This window comes from Loxodonta africana, chromosome 13, assembly GCF_030014295.1.
Source record: "Loxodonta africana isolate mLoxAfr1 chromosome 13, mLoxAfr1.hap2, whole genome shotgun sequence".
Lineage (NCBI taxonomy): Eukaryota > Metazoa > Chordata > Mammalia > Proboscidea > Elephantidae > Loxodonta > Loxodonta africana.
Window position 1 is genome coordinate 13,067,066 of NC_087354.1, and position 22,570 is coordinate 13,089,635.

The 22,570-nt window shown below is 47.8% G+C and overlaps 1 protein-coding gene across 1 annotated transcript; it reads left to right on the forward strand.

The window, feature by feature from the left end:
* Positions 1 to 13,321: 13,321 nt before the first annotated feature.
* On the forward strand, positions 13,322 to 21,655 carry LOC111751610 (large ribosomal subunit protein uL6-like). The gene is made up of 3 exons (XM_064296182.1): positions 13,322 to 13,332; positions 14,462 to 14,529; positions 20,344 to 21,655. Exons 1-3 carry the CDS (start codon positions 13,322 to 13,324, stop codon positions 20,937 to 20,939), a joined length of 675 nt encoding a protein of 224 aa, XP_064152252.1. The 3' UTR covers positions 20,940 to 21,655.
* Positions 21,656 to 22,570: the final 915 nt, after the last annotated feature.

The window sequence follows — 22,570 nt, forward strand, 5'->3', positions numbered from 1 at the left end:
TGGTCCTAGGGTTTTCATTTGCTAATTTTTGGAAGTAGATCTCCAGGCCTTTCTTCCTAGTCTGTCTTAACCCGGGAGCTTCACTGAGGGAGCTTCACTGAAACCTGTCCACCTTGGGCGACCCTGTTGGTATTTGAAATACCAGTGGCATAACTTCCATCATCATAGAAACATGCAAACCACCAGTGTGACAAGTTGACAGATGGGTGGTGGAGGAGATAACGGGAGAGTATCTTCTTGACCTTGGTTGGGGTAAGGAAAGATTTCTTAGCTGTAACCAGAAAAATGCACTAACCGTGAGGAAAAGACTAATAAATTCATCTACATCAGAAGACATTATAAAGAGAATGAAAATCAAGCCATGGACTGGGAGAAGATATTTGCAATACATATAGCTGACAAAGGTCATGTTAGAATATATAAAGCACTCCTATAAACAAATAAGAGCAACACAAACCACCCATAGGATATGGGCAAAAGATATGAACAAGAATTCCACACAAAAAGAAATCTATAAACACAAAAAGATGTTCAATTTCATTGGTAATGAGGAGCATGCAAATTAAAACCACAATATGATATCATAACAAGCCACTAGTCTGGTAAATATTTTAAAGTCTAACAGTCCCTAGTGTTGGCGAGGATGTGGAGGAATGGGAATTCATACGCTGCTGATGGGAATGTTTATTGTTATAAACATGTTGGATACCAGTTTCGCATTATCAAATTAAGTTGATGACACAAATACCCTATGATTTAGCGATTCCACTCCTCAGTATTCACCCAACAGAAGTGCGTGTGTATGTATCAGTTTTCATAGAAAAGAATGTTCATAGTAGGCCTGTTCACAATAGCCAGAGATTGGAAATAACTCAAAGGTCCATGAACAATAAAAATGGATGAATAAATGGAGGTATGTATATATTTATACAATGAAATGGTATATAGCAATGAGAACTAACAAACTATTGCTATGGGCAATAATTTAAATCTCTTTCTATATATATTTACATGCTTTACTGCTTTTGCTTTTCTAGAAAACCCAGCCTAAGCCATTTGGTACTGGGAGTGGTTCTAGAGAAACACAATTGTAAGGATGAGTTTTCTGAAGTGGTTGTCAAGTCTGGTTAGTCTTAAAGATGTTGATGACTCTGCTTCCAGCAGTAAAGAGGGCACTGCTAACCCATGGTGTGAGGTGGCAATAGAAATACACAAAATATCACCACCAAGAGATCAGGTATTGGTGAAAGGCAAGACTCTGGGTGATCAGATGTTTGATATCTTTCTACAATTTTGTCACAGTGAGAAGCACAAGGAAGCTGGTTGGTTGGTTCTACTTTTGCTAGACAGTGTGGTGAAAAAAAAAGATGAGCTCAGGGCTTCTGAGTCAAAGCTCAAGCACCACATAAAAGACCTGGAAGTTTCCACTTGTGCCTTGAAAGAAAGCTTTATTTCGTATAATAACAGAGCTGATAGTGCTGGAAACTAAACCCAGAGTCTTATCATAAGAGAAGCTGAATCACAGTGCCAACTGAATTCCCAGCCTCAAGTGGTGTCTGAAGTTAAAGTGAGGGCATTGACTGGGAAGAAATGTGATCCTGAAATTTGAGATGGACATACGGGCAGATAATCAGGAAGCTGGTGACACTGAACCCCTTAATTCTGTTGAATCACTCCTATCAACAGAATCAACCTTCTTACTCCCATCTGAAGAGATCACGCCATCTTTGTCTGCTATGCCACCCTCCCCAGTAAAACCATTAGCTACTTCACCCCCATCTGATGAGATTAACCCAGGTGGATCTAAAGAGACTTTGTCTGAGTCATCACCTGGGGCATAGCCTGAGGCAAATCCCTTATAACACAATGCCGAATGCTCTCCTAACACATCCCTACCACCCATTTTGGCTTCTAGACCTATAACTAGACTTAAGTCCCAGAAAGCCCCAAAAGGTGAAGTATAAAATGTGACCCAGGAGGAGATACACTTTAAAAGAATTGTGTGACTTTTCTGATATGTACAAACAGAAACCTGGGGAATACATGTAGGGATGGCTATTAAGGTTGTGCAATAATGATGCAAGGAGCATAAAGATGGATCAGTCTCTGTTTATTGATATGGGCCCATTAAGCACAGATTCTTCAAGTTTTCAGCTCAAGAGGTTAGGAAAGGATCTAATAGTTTATTTGGTTGGTTCACTGAAGCGTGGATTACACAGTAAACCAAAACCAAAACCAAACCCAGTGCCATCGAGTCAATTCTGACTCATAGTGACCCTATAGGACAGAGTAGAACTGCCCCATAGAGTTTCCAAGGAGCACCTGGTGGATTCAAACTGCTGACCCTTTGGTTAGTAGCCATAGCACTTAACCACTACACCACCAAGGTTTCCAGGATTACACAGTAGCCTACGCTAAATCAAGTTGAAGTACGAGACGTGCCTTGGTATACTGTTGAAAAAGTTATTCGAAGTCTTAGGGAACTTGGGATTTTAGAGTGGATTTATCAGGTTAGACCCATAGACCGACACACGAGTGCCCAGAGGACACACCTTTTACCACAATGGTGAGGAACAAATTTGTGAAGGGAGCCCCAGCATCCTTGAAGACTGCTATGATTGCTATTTTATGTAAATCAGATTTGACAGTGAGAACTGCCCTAACTGAATTAAGACACCTAACTACAACAAGGCTGATTGGACCCCGTGGTGGTAAGGGCCAAGTGGCGACAATCAACAAAGACAAGGTGGGCGTGGTTACCATAATGGACAGTGGAGTCTAAGCAGTAATCAGAATAATCTGACTCATATGGACTTATGGTGTTGACCACTTAGTCATGATGTTCCTAGGAGTGAAACAGATGGGAAATCTACTAAATACTTACATGATCTGTCTAAGCAGAACTCTAGGTCAAGTGAACAGCAGTCTAACTCAAATCACCAGAATAGTCGGGTCCCTCAATCAATTCCCAGACTTGAGCAAGTTTGAAGACCCATAACCCCTTGAATGAAGGGGAGGCTGGGTCCTTTTGAGGAAGGACAGCACTACACTGCCAAAAATTAATACTGTTGATCTTTCTTCCAGTCTTCCCCCAAGGGATCTAAGGCCTTTTATTAGAGTGACTGTTCTTTGGGGAGAAAAGAAATAATCAGATTTTGGGGGATTACTGGATGCTGGCTCTGAACTGACACTATTTTCAGGAGACACAAAACATCACTGTGGCCCACCAGACAGACTGGGGGCAGTGGAGGTCAGTTTATTAATGGAGTGTTGGCTCATGTCCGTCTCACAGTGAGTCCAGTGGGTCCCCAAACCCTCCTGTAGTGGTTTCCCCAGTTCCAGAGTGCATAACTGGAATAGGTATACTCGGAAACTGGTAGAACCCCCCCATTGGGTCCCTGACAAATGGAGTAAGGGCTGTTGTGATAGGGAAAGCCAAGCAAAAACCATTAGAACTGCCCTTACCTAGGAAAATAGTAAACCAAAAGCAATACCACATTCCCGGAGGGACTGCAGAGATTGGGTGGTGATTCCCACCACAACCCCATTCAACTCACTTATTTGGCCTGTGCAAAAAAAATCAGATGGATCTTGTAGAATGACAGCGGATAATTGAAAACTTCACCAGGTGGTGACTCCAATTGCAGCTGCTGTTCAAGACGTAGTTTCATTGTGTGAACAAAGTAATCCATCTCCTGGTACCTAGTATGCAGCTGTTGATCTGGCTAATGCCTTTTTTCTCCACACATGTTTCAAAGGACCACCAGAAGCAGTTGGTGTCATGGATTGAATTGTGTCCCCAAAAATATGTGTATCAATTTGGCTAGGACATTATTCCCAGTATTGTGTGATTGTCCACCATTTTGTCATCTGATGTGATTTTCCTATGTGTTATAAATCCTGTCTCTATGATGTTGATGAAATGGGATTAGCAGCAGTTATGTTAATGAGGCAGAACTCAATCTACAAGATTGAGTTGTGTCTTGAGCCAATCTCTTTTGAGATATAAAAGAAAGAAGCAAGCAGAGAGACCTGGGGACCTCATACCACCAAGAAAGTAAAAGAGCACATCCTTTGGACCTGAGATTCTTGCGTTGAGAAGGTACTAGTCCATGGGAAGATTGATGATAAGGACCTTCCTCTAGAGCTGAGAGAGAGAGAAAGCCTTCCCCTGGAGCTGATGCCCTGATTTTGGACTTCTAGCCTACTTGACAGTGAGAGAATAAACTTCTGTTTGTTGAAGCCATCCACTTGTGGTATTTCTGTTATAGCGGTACTGGATGATTAAGACAGGTGGCAAGGCCAACAATACACCTTCAGTGTCCTACCTCACAGCCCTATGTGTTAATTTAGGCCACAGGAATCTTGGTCTCCTTTCCCTTCCACAAGATGTCGCACTGGTCCATTAGATTGATGACATTATGCCAATTGGGCCTAGTAAGGAAGAAGTGCCAATGACTCTGGACTTATTGGTAAGACATTTGCATGTTAGAGGGTGGGAAATTAATCCCACAAAATTCAGGCGCCTTCCACCTCGGTGAAATTTCTAGGGGTTTAGTGGTGTGGGGCATGTCAAAATACTCAAATACTCCTTCTAAAGTGAAGGATAAGTAAGTTATTGCATTTGGCCCCTCCCACAACTAAAAAGGAGGCATATCACCTAGTGGGCCTCTTTGGATTTTGGAGGCAACACATCCCTCATTTGGGCCTGCTACTCTGGCCTATTTATCAAGTGGCTCGAAAGGTTGCTACTTTTGAATGGGGCCCAGACCAAGAGATGGCCTTGCAACAGGTTCAGGCTGCCGTGCAAGCGGCTCTGCTGCTTCGGCCGTATGAGCTGCCCAATCCAATGGTGCTTGAAGTGTCAGTGGCAGATAGAGATGCTCTTTGGAGTCTTTGGTAGGCTCCTATTGGAGAATCACAGTGCAGACACTTAGAATTTTTGGAGCAAAGCCTTGCCATCCTTTGCAGATAACTTCTGACCTTTTGAGAAAGACTTTTGGCTTGTTATTGGGTCTTAGTAGAAACTTAACCATGGGCCACTAAGTCACCACGTGCTCTGAGTTTCCCATCATGTACTGGGTGTTGTCTTAGCCACAGAATCATAAAGTAGGATGTGCACAGCAGCATTCCATCATTAAATGGAAGTGGTATATATGAGAACAGGCCTGAGCAGGACCTGAAGGCACAAGTAAGTTGTATGAGGAAGAGGCCCAAATGCCCATGGTCTCCACTCCTGTCACATTACTTTCCATCTCCCAGTCTGTACCTATGGCCTCATGGGGAGCTCATTATGATCAGTTGACTGAGGAAGAGAAAATTCGTGCCTGGTTTCTAGATGATTCTGTGCTATATGTAGGCACCACTCAAAAGTGCATAGCTGCAGCACTACAGCCCCTTTCTGGAACCTCCCCAAAGGACAGTGGTGAAGGGAAATCCTCCTAATGGGCAGGACTCCAAGGAGTGCACCTGGTTGTTTACTTTACGTGGAAGGAGAAATGGCCAGATGTGTGACTGTATACTGTTTCATGGGCTGTGGCCAGTGGTTTGGCTGAATGGTCAGGGACTTGGAAGGAACATGATTGGAAAATTGGAGAGAAGAAGGTGTGGGGAAGGGGTATGTGGATAGACCTCTCTGAATGGGCCAAAGAAGTGAAGATATTTGTGTCACATGTGAATGCTCACCAGAGGGTGACCTTGGCAGAGGGGGATTTTAACAATCAAGTGGATAGGATGATACGTTCTGTGGAAACCAGTCATCCTCTTCCCCTGGCCACTCCTGTCATTGCCCAATGGGTTCATGAATAAATTGGCCATGGTGGCAGGGATGGAGGTTATGCATGGGCTCAGCAACATAATTCCACTCACCAAGGCCAACTTGGTACAGCCACTGCTGAGTGCCCAATCTGACAGCGGCAGAGACAACATTGGGTTCCCATTATGGCACCACTCCTTGAGGTGATCAGTCAGCAACCTAGTGGCAAGGTGATTACATTGGACAAACTCCATCATGGAAAGGGCAGCGTTTTGTTCTTACTGGAATAGACACTCTGGATATAGATTTGCCTTCCCTGTGCACAGTGTTTCTGCCAAACTACCATCCATGGACTTACAGAATGCCTTCTCCACTGTCGTGTTATCCCACTCTGCATTGCCTTGGATTAAGGGACTCACTTCACAGCAAATGAAATACGGCAGAGGGGTCCATGCTCGTGGAATTCACTGGTCTTACCATGTTCCCCCTCATCCTGAAGCAGCTGACTTGATAGAACGATGGAATAGCCTTCTAAAGACACAATTATGGTGCCAGCTAGGTGGGAATACCTTGCCGGGTTGGGACAATATTCTCCAGGAGGCTGTACTTGCTTTAAACCAGTGTCCAATATATGCTGCTCTTTCTCCCATAGCCAGGATTCATGGGTCCAAGAATTAAGGGGTGGGAAATGGGAGTCGCGCCACTCAGTATTACCTGTAGTGACCCACTTGTAAAATTTTTGCTTCCTATCCCTGGGACCCTATGTTCTGCAGGTCTATAGGTCTTAGTCCCAAAGGGAGGAATGCTCACACCTTGAGACACGTCACTGATTCCATTGAGCTGGAAATTAAGAATGCCACTTGCCCACTCTGGGCTCCTTATGCCTCTGGATCAACAAGCAAAGAAGGAAGTTACCATATTATCTGGTGTGATTGATCCTGATTACCAAGAGGAAATTGGATTGATATTACATAATGGAGGTAAAGAAGAGTATATCTGAAATGCAGGAGATAGCTTAGAGTGTCTGTTAGCACTACCATGCCCTGTGATTAAAGTCAATGGAAAAACTATGGTAACCCAATTCCGACATGAGTACTAATGGCCCAGACCCTTCAGGAATGAAGGCTTGGATCACCCCACAAGGCAAAGAAACATGACCAGCTGAGGTGCTTGCTGAGGGTAAAGGAAATATGGCACGGGTGGTGGAAGAAGGTAGTTTTAAATACCACTTACGATCATGTGACCAGTTACAGAAATAAGGACCATAATTGTTAAATGATTATTTCTGCCTTGTATGGGTGTATCAAATATTTTTGTTTTCTTCACTTATAAAATATATGTCAACAGGGCTAGTGTGTTTTCCGATTGTATGTATGTTTGTTATATCATGCTAGGCTCAAGTATGACTTTATAATTGTCTTTATTCAGAGATTATGTATGGTTTAAGGAGATGTGTACAGGTGCCAAGTTGACAAAGGGTGGACTGTGATCATTAAGGTTATGTGTCAACTTCTCTGGGCCATGATTCTCAGTGGTTTTGCAATTATGTAGTTTGGTAGTCAAATAATGATGCAATCGCCTCCATGATGAGTTTTGATATAATGTGGTCACCTCCATGATGGGATCTGCTGTGAGTAGCCACTCAGTTGAAAGGGAGTTTCCTTGGGGGTGTGGCCTGCATCCAATATAGGTGGGCTTTCTGGCAAGGCTTGTGGGCTTTTGCTCACACTGGATGCTGCAGCTGGCTGCTGTTTGTCTGATGTCTGGTTCTTGGGACTTGAGCTAGCAGCTTTCCTGCCATCTTGGATTTGATATTGACTGTTGTCTCTGAGCCATCAATAAGTTATTCTATTTATTTGTTTTACGTTTTCTTGCTGTGTCCTAGCTGGTCATGTGAGCTAGTTTGATTATTGGTCCCTTTGAAGCTCTTAAGTCCTGGCACCAGGTGGTTAGATTTGTTACTAGGTGTGTGAGCCCAGGAGTCTGTTTACATTTCTTGTATGGATTCAGCTCAGGTGTCCAGATAGTCGGTCTTTAAGTGTGTGATGCAGGCTGTTACCTACAGTCCTAGACAGGCAGGGGTGATTGGTGTAGGCACAGGTAGCTGGCTGCGGTAGGGGGTCACACACTGAGGAAGGCAGGGGGCTGACGGTTGCCCCTGAGTGTCTGGGAGGAAAGTGTGTCGCTGTTGCCTAGAGTGTGTAGGTGGGTGAGTTTTGCAGATGGACTGTGGGCACTCAGTGTTGTTGGCTGTAAGGACTGGGAGGCATCACTTATTCTTGGACCCCTGTCACAGGTGGCTAGGAGGCATGGGTGTAGCCACCAGTCCTCAGGCCCCGATGTGGGTAGGTGAGGACACTGCTTAATGGGCAGAGCAGTATCGAATGTCACAATCCTGCCACTCCACCTTATATATACCCTATTGTGCTGTTGAAATGGGCCCACACAGGTCTATGTAGGGGTGAAAGGCATTCAAAGTCCGTGGGCCCCTCATGCCTGTGCCTAGGCAAAGGAACTGTTTCTGCCCTGAGTTCCTGGCTTAGGGGAGATGTAAAGTTATTTTTTCCTGTTTGTTAATTTGTTCCCTCTCTAAGGGCGGGAGAATAGCTCAGGACACATGACAGGCCCTAGTTCTGGCCCAGGGTACATGTCAGTCTCTGAAGCTGGCCCAGGACCAGACCAGAGCAGGGAGCAAACAGGTAAATGGGAGAGAGGTTCTTCCCAAACGGGGTGTTTTTTGATCCGCTTGGTAGGTTTAGACACGTGTACTTATCTTTTGCCTATTGAAGGCTGCTTCTTGTTGGTTCTGGAGAGTTGAGCAGACTCTCAGCTGCTTGGTCTCTCCTGATGTGGGTAACGTGTCCCAAATGCCATTGCTTGTCTCATTGTGCTTGTGCCTCGCCAGTGGATCCAGCTTGCGGGTGCCAGTTCCTGGAGGGTAAGGTCTGGCAACTCCTTGCTGCTTCTGAACTGTCTCTCCTTCCCCTTGCCACTCAGTTCAATTCCTCAGCTTTGCCTTTGATATTCAGGGCTCCTAGATTGTCACCTATAATCAATTCACTTGTTCTTTTTGGGTCTTTATTGTAAGAGGGACCACCAGAAGGTCCGAGTACTCTGCCATCTTGGCCCTGCCTGTTGCCTGCCGATTTGGGGATTCATCAATCTTCACAGCCTGTGAGCCAGAGCCCTGCTGCCTGACTTGCCAACCTTGGGTTCACCAGCCCATGTGGCTATGTGAATCAGGAGAAGTCTCCAGCCTGACCTGTGGGCATGGGTTGTTCCAACCTCTGCAACCACATGAGCAATTTCCTTGATATAAATTTCTCCTTATATATATATTTATATGCCTTACTGGTTTCACTTCTTTTGAAACCCCAGCCTAAGACAGGGTGGAAAGGGAAACGTGCCACTCTCTGCAGATAAATCATAAAGAGGCCTTGGCAGTGTACTGTGCAGGGGCCTTCTAGAGGTCTTGGGGACACATCGGAAGCCACGGGTCAGAACTGCATGCACAGACCTTGACCTTCTGAAGGCAGTCTTCCAAGTGATAATTTTGTTGGCAGACGGGGCTAAGAACTAAAATTATAAAAAAACACTTCTGTCAGTTTCCTGAATAAACTGAATGCTTCGAAGTCCAGCATAGCAGGGGTGGGAGTTTGGGGACCATGGTTTCAGGGGACATCTATGTCAATTGGCATAATAAAATCTATTACGAAAACATTCTGCATCCCACTTTGGAGAGTGGTGTCTGGGGTCTTAAACGCTAGCAAGTGGCCATCTAAGATGCATCAATTGGTCACAACCCACCTGGAACAAAGGAGAATGAAGAACACCAAAGACATAAGGTAATTATGAGCCCAAGAGACAGAAAGGGCCACATAAACTAGAGACTACATCAGCCTGTGATCAGAACTGGATGGTGCCTGGCTACAACTGATGACTGCCCTGACAGGGAACACAACAGAGAACCCCTGAGGGAGCAGGAGAGCAGTGGGATGCAGACCTCAAATTCTCATAAAAAGATCAGACTTGTTGGTATGACTGAGATTGGAAGGACCCGAGAGGTCATGGTCACCAGACCTTCTGTTAGCCCAAGACAGGAACCGTTTCCAAAACCAACTCTTCAGACAGGGATTGGACTGGACTATGGGATAGAAAATGATACTGGTGAAGAGTGAGCTTCTTGGCTCAATTAGACACATGAGACTATGCGGGCAGCTCCTATCTGGAGAACAGATGAGAGGGCAGAGGGGTTCAGAAGCTGGCTGAATGGACACGAAAATGGAGAGTGGAGGGAAGGAATATGCTGTCTCATTAGAGGGAGAGAAACTAGGAGTATATAGCAAGGTATATGTTAAGATTTTTATAAGAGACTGACTTGATTTGTAAACTTCCACTTAAAGCACAATGAAAATTAAAAAACAAACAAAAAAACACTTCTGCCCCTGCACCATCAAGGGTTCTTCTTTCACCACCTGGTTTGTCCCCTCAAACCCCTTTTAGCGTTCTCTGGCTGAATCCAGCTATCACTTGGCCCTGATCAGGCTCTGGACTTACCTTGAAGGTAGGAAGAGGGGCCTGTCTCTGGGCTTGGAGAGTTCTCACACCTCCATATGATTCTGGGTAGAGCTGGTTCTGAGCCTTAGAAAGTGTTAAGAGAGCAGAGAGAGGCCACTGTGAGAAATGGATCTCTTTATCTCACCCGCAAGACTTGGCCCTGGAGCCTGGACACATGCCTGCCCTCCTCCCACAGATGCTGCTATGTCTCTGGACAAGAGAGGGGCCTTGCTGCTCCCAGGGGCCCTGGAAATGGCTTAAATGAGACGCCGGCCTGGGGAGGGCCTTCCCGGCTGTTCGATGCCCACTTTGTCTTCTTAAATGATAAGCGGTCATCTGCGGTGAGAGGATTGGGAGCAGAGCCACGCGGTTCCCCACGAGGGTTTCTCGTTTCCCTTCTGGCTGGGGTTGGCGGGACATGGCAGTTGCCTTTGTCCCTGCTGGTCTCTCTGAAGCTTGGATTCCGTCCCTGGCCAGGCCCCAGGGACGCCGGCTGGTTTCCTCCGGCAGAAAAAACAGCTCTTTTTGTGTCTGCAGATGGCCCTGTGCAAGGCCCCCAGGTTAGGGCAATCCTGAGAGAGCAAGCTGGAAGGAAAAGACGTCCCAAGAATGCTGCCGAGGGCGCTGTTTTGGGGAGGGGGCTGACAGCTACCTGGAAATGGCCTTGAGCTCAACCTTTGCTGTCCCCTGTCCCCTTTATCATTTGTTCCTCTTTCTTCCTCCCCGTTCTCTCAGCCACACTGACAGGATGGCTCTTTAGCCTTCTGCACACCCCTGTATAACCTTCCACTTGCATCCTGCTACTATCCTGCTCCAGCGCCTTCTATGGCTCCCCATTGCCTAAAGTGGCGCACCTCAAACTGTGTGTGCCCCAGACTTGTCTGTAGAAGTGCTGAAGGGTCAGCCCATCCTGGGTCCCATCACGGGCCCGTTGAATCAGAACCTTGAGTGGTGGGACCCAAGGATCTGGACTTTCACTTGTCCCACAGGGAATTTTGATCAAAGGCAAAGTGAGAGAGTGCTGGAGCTGAAGGACGAGCCCTCTGTGGGGTGTCCAGAGCCCTGCGTGGACATCTTTCATCTCATCTCCTGCTTCTTCCAGCCAGAATTTTTGCTTTTGCTGGGAGTTCCTGTCTTCTGACATTTTGTCCATACCATTCCAACAACCTGACCGCTGCAGCAGACAGACTGCTTGTCTGCACCAAGATCATCCTCCTCCTCCTCTACTGATGGTTCTGATGGCACTGTTGGTCATGGTGTCCCTCCCGGTCCTGGCCACTTCGGTGGGCACATGGCCCAGGCCTGTCCTACCATAACGCTCCCATCACCCTGGTGGCAAGGAGCGGGCTGGTCCAAGCCCATCAGGCTTCTATGTGGCTATTAGAGAAATGTCCCTTTCTACTTGGCTTACCAGGCTGGGATGTTATAAGCCTGGGCTACTAGTGGCCTTGCCCTTGACAGCGTAACACAACTGCAGGAAGAAATGAAAGGTCAACACACAAATGTAAGGTGAGTGAAGATAAGGGAAGCGTAGAAGATGAGTGAGAGAATGAGATCGTCGTTTGCGTCACTGGATTCAGCCATACCTGTAACAGGCCCACTCCTGAACATTTCAGTTACATCAACCAATAGGTTCCTTTTTTGCCTAAGCTGGTCTGAGTTGGGTTTCTGTCACTAACAACAGAAAAAGTTCTGACTAATGCAAACCAGCTTCACAATTCTTTCGTCTGCCCCCGTTCATCCACCCATTCACCTTTCTGCTTTTCATGCTGACCCAGCTCAGATGCATCTGGCTGGAGGGGATCGTTTTCTAGGGATTCCCAATAGTCAGGGGGTGGAGGACGGCCTTCCAGGTGTCTGATTCCCAGCCACCTGCCCTCCCTGCCCATTACAAACCTCTGTAGTGTACACTTGCTGTTTGTAACTTGTGCAACAGGGTGAGTCATTAAGAGAAAAATTGTCCTTGTGTTTGTCGTGGCCTTACCAGGGAAACACCCAGCACCTCCCTTCCACACCCAGGCCCACACACAAGGCCCCTGGGTGGACAGAGAAAATGTCCTGCACCCACGCCTTGGGGCAGCCAAAGAACTCAGGGAGGGACTCCGCAGAGGCTTCCAGAGGAAGCGTGTAGAAAGGTGAGCTATTACAGAAGTGTGACCTGGTGGGGCTCCTTGTTGTAGGCTTGGAGTGGGCCGCTTTTTTCTCTTGCAGCTGCATGCTCCCTAGAGGGTTCCACCCCCAGCCCAGGAAGGGGAAGCCGCCTCTGGGTCTGAAGGGGCCACCCATCCCACAGAACCACTGGCCTTTGTGTAGAGTGGCTTGACCACTGAGGGGGCAGGATGAGGCTAGTGTTTTGGGTGGGGGCTGTAGGGGAGTTGTCCCTCCAGAAAGAGGGGAAGGGGACGGGTGTTAGGGTCTTGCTCAGTGGTGCCACCCACACCCAGTCCCCCATGTTGGGGGCGGTGATATACCTGGGGAGTCCCTGGGTGGTGCAAATAGTTAACTTGCTTAGCTGCTAACCAAAAAGTTGGGGGTTCAAGTCCACCCAGAGTCACATCAGAAGAAAGGGCTCTTGATCTATTTCCCAAAAACCAGCCACTGAAAGCCCCATGAGCACAGTTCTCCTCTGACACCTGTGGGGTTGCCATCAGTAGGGATTCGGTTTAACTGCTTTTCACTGGATGTACCTGGCTGGAAACCTCATCACTGCCACTGGCCTAGGGTGGCAGTCTCAGTGGTCAAAGACCTGGGCCCTTCCCAAACGTGCAGACTGCATCAGCCTCTAGGTACTATGTGACCCTGACCGTGACTGAGGGGGGAATTTCCTGGGACTTGGGAATGTGGATGGCATTTGTCCTCAGGAAGCATGGGAGGGTTCAGGGAGATCTAGTCCTACACTGGGTTAGTGCTGGATTGTGCAGTGGGAACGTGCATTCGGTGTGGGTGCTTGGGTGCTGGGGTGCACAGAGTGGTGCACAGGTGCCTGGTGTGGGTGCATGGTGCGGGGACATGGGTGCATGGTGAGGGTGCTGGGTACTTAGTGCAGGTGCTGGGTGCTGAGTGCAGGTACTTGGGTGCTTAGTGTGGGCACTTGGGTGCTCTGTGTGGGTGCTAGCTGCTTGGTGCAGGTGCTTGGGTGTGGGTGCATGGGTACGAGTGTGGGTGCTCAGGTGTGTGGTGCAGGTGCTTGGGTGCCGGTTCTTGGGTGCGTGGTGTAGGTGCGCTGTGTGGGTGCTCTGGTTCACCGTGTGGGCGCTCAGGGACGTGTCAGGTGCATGCGGTTTGCTCGGTCATAGGGTAGGGGTGTATTCTCCATCATTAACCCACTGTTGTTGAGTTGATTCCGATTCATAGCGACCCAATAGGGCTTCCAAGGCTGTAAATCTCTGTGGAAGCTGACCGCCATATCTTTCTCCCGCAGAGCCGCTGATGGTTTCGAACCACTGACCTTCCAGTTAGCAGTCGATCGCTTTAACCACAGGGCTCCTCCTCCATCATCAGATGCTACTGAGCTGTTTCCCAAAGTGCCTGTGCCAAGTGGCACTTCCGCCAGCAGAACATCCCATCGCTCCACGTTCTTACTTCGGTTTTCTTTTGCATTTGAGGTTAAGCTTCTTTTTGTTTCTTTGTCATTTGTGTTTCCTCTTTTGTAAATGCTGCTTTGTGGTCTTTTGCTCATTGTGCTATTGGATTGTTTATCTTTTCATATTAGTTGAACAAGTTCTTTCTATATTTTGAATACTAATCCTTTGTAGGTTATAATTGTTTCCAGTATGGTCAGTTTGTGACTTGTCTTTACCTTCTGTATGATGTCTTTTGAGAACAAAAGTTTAGGAGTTTAATCCCTTCTTTTCTTTCAGGCTGTGGTTTTTCAGTGTTGTGCTTGAGAACCCTCGCCTCGCTTTACGTGGGAGCAGACACTGGTTCTGGTGTTCCAGTAACTTGTTCAAGGCCAAGGACTGGCTCTGGGTCTAGCCCAGAGGACAGCCCGGGTGACGCTGCCCTTCCTTCACCTGCCAGGAGCTCTGGGCTCTGAGGCTGTGCTGGACCCTCCCTCAGGTGGCTCAGCTGCCCACCCTGGGGAAGACCACCCTCACATACCTTCCTTACCTGCTCCTTTGGGCCTGGGGTTTTATTTTTCTGTTTAAGGTGCCTGCATGCCTTTTCCTTTGAGAATCAAGTTCCTCTGCTCCCTGAAGGGGACAAGGAGACCCACAGTAAGTGCCTGGAGGTTACTGGTGAGAACACTTCTAAGGCAAACGTGTCTGCTGTTTGCCACTCTTCAGCAAGAGTGGAAGGGGAGTCTCTCTGGAGCAGGGCTCTCAGGTCGGAGCTTAGGGAATGTGGGCTCATCCAAGGCCTTTCAAGCAGAGGTGGGTTTTGATGACAAGGACAGTGGTGGTGATAATGCCATTGGATTGTCATATGGGGTGGGCAGAGGCTGAGAGGAGGAGTGAGGGCTTGGGGACGAGGCAGAAAGCTGGGACCTGTTTGATCCCATCTTACCCTTCTCCATGGCCAGCGGGTACTGCTTTGGGGACTTTCCTCTCTGCCCCTTGAAGACACGCAGAAAACCTGATCACCCCAGTTAAGAGGGAGAAGGAAAAGAGAAAGAAGGAGGTGGAAAAGTCGCCTGCAATCCCACATCCTGACACTTTACCTCCTTGTTCACCTGCGGCACATTCCAAGTCAGCACAGCATGGTGCAGCCGCCATTTTGTGGTTCTCTTAGCAGCCATACCCACTGCCACTGAGCTGACCCCTTCACTAATATAGCCATTCCTCCATGTTGGGCTGAGGTTATTTCCAGAATGAGGTTAGACGTTCTGGTTAAGCACCGCTGTGGGCACCCTTAACCACACACCTACTCCTCACTTACCACCTCTCTCATTATCTGACATTTTGCGTTTATGACAATAATAAAAAATCTACTATCTGTTTTGCACATTAACGACGAACATCTGGCAGCAACGAGCACCAAGGTGTGAGGCGAGAGTAATGCTGCCTGTGATGGTTAAGGTTATGTGTCAACTTCTCTGGGCCATGATTCTCAGTGGTTTGGCAGTTATGTAATGATGTAACTTGGCAGTTATGCAATGATGTAGTTATCCTCCATTTTGTGATCTGATGTGGTGATCCTTAATTTTTTAATAACACCAATTTTCACATGGTGACCTGGTCTTTGGAACCTAACCATGTCGCTAAGTGAGGAGTGGGTGTAGTGTTTTTTTCTTCCTTTGAATTATATCTTTGAGTTACATTCTCAGAAATGGGATTGCTGGGTAAAAGAGGGATGGGTATTTTTATGGCCTTTTAAAGATAGTGGCAAATTCCTTTTCACAAACGCTGTGCCAATCTGCAAAACCCCAAAATAATTTTTTAAAAAGAAAGTAGTGTACCAAAGCTCATCAGAATACCTCTTTAGTAAGGAGGGTGCTGGCCTTAGTGATTCTGGAAGGTTCTAATCAGTGGCTCTATTTTTGTGGGGCCAGGCTGGAATAGGTAGGAAGGCTTTATCTGGGGAGTGGCCGTGGCCTGTTGAAGTGCCTATTGTACAGACTCAGTCTGGGGACCTACGGCAGGACTGTGGGCTCTGCCTGTGTCAGACCCAGTCTCTGCCCTCCTGGAGCTCCTGCTTTAGGTGAGGAGGAGGGGTGAAGCACCCATCGGGATTTCTAGTCATGTCCAGAAAGCTTACCCATTGCCCTTCCCTTGGACTCTCAGGGGGATGCAGGCAGGAGTGACTGTGGTCAGGCACTGGCAGCGTCTCAGCCCAGGGAAATGGCCCAGCCAGGGTGACCCAGCCCTGGGGCTTAAATCTGAGTTGGGCCCTGCTCAGAAAAGACCTGCCCTCCGTCAGCACCAGGGTCTGGGGGCAGCTGCCTTTGCAAAAGGGCAGGCAAGCAGTGCAGGATGCCCCACCCGCACCCCCAGCCTGGAACCTTTTCACACTGGGAGCTGGGCCCTCCCAGGGACAGACAGGGTCCATGGCTCAGCAGCGAGGGGCACATGGCCTCATGCTGGCTGGACCACAGACCCCTCTGCAGGTGTCTGGCTGGAACCCAAGTCCACTCTTCTGGCTACCCCAGAGGGAAGTCGAGGTCACGACCTCAGCAGGAGCCCATTTAGGACCTGAGAATGGGGAATTTCACTTTCCCTCGGGGAGCAGGAGGGGGCTCTGCGGAGACAGGAGCCTGGAAGGACCTGCGTCTGATCCCTCAGAACAAACGTCAGACAAAAACCCAACCACTTCCTGGCAGGGTGGGCCTGGGGTGTTGGAGCCTGGCTCGCTGCTGGGCTCTGGGGGGCAGGGCTTCTACAGCTGGCAGAGCTCAGGACACTTTCCCTCAGTATTGCCTCCCTTAGCAACGGAGTTTCACAGGCTCCTCCACCCCTTCCAAAATCATTCGTAATAAAAAATAATTAAAAAAATTATCCAGCACTGTATCAGACAGTATCCTGTTGTGATCCACAGGGTTTTCATGGACTAATTTTTGGAATTAGATCACCAGGCCTTTCTTCCTAGTCTGTCTTAGTCTGAAAGCTGCACTAAAGCTTTGGTGACCCTTCTGGTATTTGAAATATTGGTGGCATAGCTTCCAGCATCATAGCAACATGTAAACCACCGGAGTAAGACAAACTGACAGATCAGTGTTGGAGCTAATACAGTGAAACCTGTGAGAGCTGGAACTTAACGGGCCTGCCTTGTTTTTCCAGGCCTCGAAAGTTTTCTGCCTTTGACAGGGTTCAGTCTTACCATTTTTCTATCACTCTCTATTAGTGGAAAATATTTCAGCTTTCCGTCTCTGACAGGCTCACACCTTACGCAGGTTCCGGCTTTCGCAGGTTTTACTTGCTTACATGGGACTTATCGTGTGCTGGACACTTTTCTAAGTGCATTACACTCCTAGCTGTGTGTAGATGCTACTCTTCTTATCCCCATTTTACAGATGAGGAGATGGAAGTTCAGAGAGGTTAAGAAACCTGCCCGAGATCTCACAGCTAGTGAGTATGGAATTTGGTATCAAACTGAAACAGTCTGGATCCAGAGTTGATGAAGTTAAACCATGCTGCCCCTCAGTAGTGGGAGCTGGTGAATGATGAGGGCACCTTTGCTCACCTAATGAGACTTGCAAGTGCCAGCAGCTGGAGCTGGGGCCAGAGCAGGAGCTCTAAAGCCAGGCAGACCTGGGACTGAATCCCAGCACTGCCACGATTTTGGTTAACTATTTCTGTTGGCTTCAGTTACCTCATCTGTAAAATGGGGGTGTAATGCCCTCTTCACAAGGTGGCTGTGAGGGCAAAGTGAGGACACACCCAGCACCGTGGCCTTCCTGGCCATGGTGGACATCCAGGTGACATGAGCCCCCTCCCCACTCTTCTTCCTTTCACCTGTGGGGCCCAGAGATTCCAGCCAGGAGCCACAAGCACTGGTCTGAGCCCTGGCTTAAGGCCAGCTTGCTCTGTGGTCCTCAGAAAACCACTTAACTGTCCTAGGTGTAGGGGCAGCCTCTGCAATGGTGCCAGTTCTATTCACCCTGCCGCATGAGGCTCTTGGGAGATCAGGTGGACGTGTGCTGCACACCCAGTGCCCGTGCATGGCCTCGAAGGAGCTGTGCAAGTGTGGAGAAAATGAGGCTTTCCCCGCCTTTGCTGTCCTGCCCAGGGACCTGTGGCTGAGCTGCTGATTCCTGCCCTTAGCTCCTCTGCCCCTGAGCTGTCCCTGGGGACTAGCCAGCATGCAAGCCAAGGCACGTGCCCCAGTGCAGGGACCAGTTTCCTCTCCAGTGTTACCTCTGAATTCCAAAAAGGACGTCTAGGAAGTGGCTCGCCTTCAAGACCTCGTCCCTCTACAGGAAAGTCAGCCTGACTGGCCAAAGCAACAGTGAAATATTTAGATTTCAGTTTTGTCTTTTGACTCCACTTAAATGTTCTTGTTAGGTGCCATTGAATCGATTCTGACTCGTAGCGACCATATGTACAACAGAGGGAAACACTGCGTCATCCTCACAATCGTTACTACGTTTGAGCCCATGGTTGCAGCCACTGTGTCAGTCCATCTCGTTTAGGGTCTTCCTCTTTTTTGCTAACCCTATATTTTACCATGCATGATGTCCTCCAGGGCCTGACCCCTCCTGATAACATGTCCCAAGTACGTGAGACAAGTCTTGCCGTCTTTTGTTCTAAGGAGCACTCTGGCTGTACTTCAAGACAGATTTGTTTGGTCTTCTGGCAGCCCATGGTATATTCAACATTCTTCCCTAATACCACAATTCACTTAAGTAGATTGGGAGAGCTACATTGTGTGACTCCCTGTACCAGGAATATCACCAGTAACATGGTTGCTGTTGGGGATAATGGATGGTATTTGCAAGAGCTTAGTGAGACCTTTATTTCACTGGTTTGCCCTCTTCCTTGTCCTCCTTCCTTCTAAGCCCCCACAGTGCAGGCCCTGGTTCCTTGAGGGCGGAGCATGTCTGACTGTCCCTGTACGCCTGCTCTACCCGGTCCTCCACCATTTCATGCCATTCCTCTCTCCCCCAGCCTTCCGTCATCCTTCTGGCTCCCTCGCTCTGGTTGATGATATCACCTCACACCCCATCATCACAAAATGGCTGCTCCATTGCTGGCTTTGCGTCTCCTTTCCACACAGGAAGAGGGGAGGGGGGCAAGGGAACAAAGGTGGTCTTTCTTGTAGCAGATCTTTGACTTTTTATTTAGAAAGGATTCTTTGCCTTTCTCTTGCATTTCAGTGGCCAGATCTGGGTTCCATGGCTACCTCTAACTGAGAAGATGAGTATTTTCAAGGGCAGTTTTTTTTTTTAATTATAGTAAAATATGCATAACGTAAAAATTTACCATTTAAATATTTTTAAGTATATAATTCAGTGGCATTAAGTGCACTCACAATGTTGTGCAACCATTACTGCTACCTATTTCCAGAACTTTTTCATCATCTAGAAACCCAGTTGCTGTTGAGTCGATTCTAACTCATGGAGGCCCCACCTGTGTCAGAGTAGAACTGTGCTCATAGGGTTTTCAGTGACTGACTTTTCAGAAGTCGATCACCAGCCTTTCTTCTGAGGTGTCTCTGTGTGAACTTGAACCACCAACTTTTCGGTTAGTGGCCAAGCGTGTTAACATTTGCACCACACGGGAACTCCTCATCATCTAGACAGACACTTTTTTATCCCCTCCCAAGTCAGGTTTCTGTCAATGGCAAGAAAAGAAGGACAGATACTAGACAGGCAGCTAGCAGTAACAGACACAGTCCACCCTTTTGCTCCCCAACACTTATCCTTGCCCTTCCTCTCACACACAGGAGACATCATTTTCTCCCAAGGCAGAGAGCCGAAAGTCTCATTTGCTACATCCAGGGCTGGCTTTCATTAGGTCCAGGGGGCTGGCTCCCTGTGGTCCTGCAGCCTTTGAACCAAAAGACAAGTTATCTGCTGCCAACCTACTGTAAGTGGTTGGTTAGAACTAGGAAAGCTGGAATGAAAGCTTCCATTCAGAAAAAAGAAGAATGGGGCATATAACTAAAGTCCCACTCAGTGGGGACACCCTACTCTTTGGTGAACCACCTGGTACCCTGGGCTGTTCTCTGGAGGGCCTGCCACATCCATTATTCTCTATGGACTCAGTTACCCCCTCTGCAGGGGTCCTCCTTGTCCGTGGGGAGGGTATCAGGGGACATGCCATCCTTGGGGATACACAGCTTCTTGCTGGTTGAAGCTTGGGATCCTGGGGGCTACTTTGGGGATTAAATACTCACAGGCTGTTCACCCACTGAACCTTGATTATTTTAGGTAATACATTTTACATAAAAACTTGGTTGGCTTCTGGTTTTCTTCTTCCTCCCTTTTTTTGTCAGTTCAATTTGTGAGTAACCATAGCAAAAGACCTCCTCTAGACTAAGCCTTAAACATGAAAATTCTAATTTTTTACCCCCGGCCTTTGTGCTTTGTCCTTGCCCTAGTCCTTTATGTTTATGAAGCTTATAGTTACTACCCTGAGGCATTTCAAAATAAGGCTGTCCCCTGGCTGCATCTACTTCGAGAACAAAGATCGTTCTCTGCAACCAGACTGTTGACATCCCAGAAAATACCGACATCACTCAGAAAGGACATACAGTGATTGTGAAGGACCCCAGAGGAGTCTTGCAGAGGAAATTCAATCACCTCAATGTAGAACTCAGTCTCCTTGGAAAGAAAAAGAAGAGGCTTTGCGGTGACAAATGGTGGGGAAATAGAAAAGAATTGGCCACAGTTCACACTATCTGCAGTCACGTACCGAACACGATCAAGGGTGTTACACTGGGCTTCCGTCACAAGATGAGATCTGTGTATGCTCACTTCCCCATCAACGTCATTATTCAGAAGGGTGGATCGCTTGTTGAAATCCGAGATGTCTTGAGTGAAAAATACGTCCGCAGGCCAGGTGTTGCTTTTTCAGTACCTCAAGCCCAGAAAGATGAGTTAATTCTTGGAGGAAAAGACATTGAACTTGTGTCAAATTCAGCTGCATTAATTCAGCAAGCCACGACAGTTAAAAACAAGGATATCCAAAAATTTTTGGATGGTATGTATGTCTCTGAAAATGGAATCATTCAACAGGCTGATGAGTAAGAGCTAAGAGTTGTCCAGCTACAGAAACAAGGCCGGATGATTCCTAAGACTTACAGGTGATATTTTCAAGATGCAATAAAATTCATCTATTAAAAAAAAAAGGCCTTGTTGGGGAGACACCCCCTTCATCTGTTCTTTTCTGAGGGTCCCTCTGAGAGATGGAATTCTTAAAAGAAGGTTCTGGAGAAAAGCATGGGGCCTCAACCTTATCTACTGCTATGACTGCCATTTGCAGGCAAGAATTTGGTTGCTTCAGTCTGGAGTAAAGAAGCTGTGTTTAATCCTGCAAGGGTCCAAATTATGGGACATTTGGTCCATTCAGATTGTAGGCCACCAGCAGAGGGTGCTTCTCTCAAAAAAAAACCAAACCAAACCCACTGCCCTCAAGTTGATTTCTACTCATAGTGACCCTATAGGACAAAGTAGAACTGCCCCATAGAGTTTCCAAGGAGCACCTGGCAGATTTGAACTGCTGACCTCCTGGTTAGCAGCTGTAGCACTTAACCACTATGCCACCAGGGTTTCCGGTGCTTCTCTCAGCAATGTCAAATTCCCTTCTCTTCCTGCTTGATATCTGGCTGTCTCTGGTCCCAGTTCATTCCTTGCTTTTAAGACAGTAACAAAACTAGCCAGTAACAGCCCCATTCTGGATTTCTCCTAACATTTCCCCAAACTCTACAGCCTTGGATGGCAGGTGACCCTGTGGCAGGTGACAATTTGGCCAAATGCGTTGCCAACATATAACAGGGGTTACCCACATTTCATCCTGGAACTATTGAGTCTTCCAGCCTTCAAGTCCTCCCCTCCTCCTCCACTCAGCCCACTCCTGCAGCACTACAGGATTTTAAACTCCTTTGCACTGTATTTCATGACCTGGCTTCCCTATGGAGATTATGGGACACAGTAGTAGCCAGTAACGGTAATTGCAGTTCCTCCAATTTCACGTGCAGGGAGTTTAGTTAGCTCGACTTACATGATGAAAGATACCGGACTTTGGCTCAGCAAGAGTGCATTTGGCTGCAAGCAACAGAACGCCTGGTTAACGGGTAGGGATTTATTGTCTCAGACGACAGGAAGTCCAGGGCTGGCGGAACAGTCCAGTCATGCATGAGGACTTGGGTTCTTCCTTTCCTGCTGTGTTGCTGTCCTTCTAAATCAGGCTTGGCTCTTAGTTTGATCAATAGAAGCTGAGTCAAGATGATTAAACAAAACAGGAGTTGTCAAAAGGAATTTTGAGGAAGACTGGAGTAGCCCCAAGGACTGGCTCCCCAAACTATACCACCATGTAACTGCCGCTGCCCCACAGTGTGTCTGCTGCCTGGAGCTTGACTTTACTGCCACTGGCACTGCTGCCTGGGCCAGCCTCACCTGGGGGCTTGGAGCTCCACTTGCAATCACTGCTGCCTGCTAGAGCCTCTTTCTGGGTGGATGGCTCCTGAGGTTGAATCTGATTGGTGGAGCCCAGGTCACACGCCTGTGTCTTGGCTGCAAAGAAGGCTGGGAAGGGAGTTTTCTCACCCCCACCTCAGGGACTCAGGACTCTCAAGGTGGGAAATTCCCCCAACAGAGGCTGTTCTAAAGGTCTGAGGTGGGCAGAAAACTAACAGATGTTATCCCACCTGCTGTTTCCA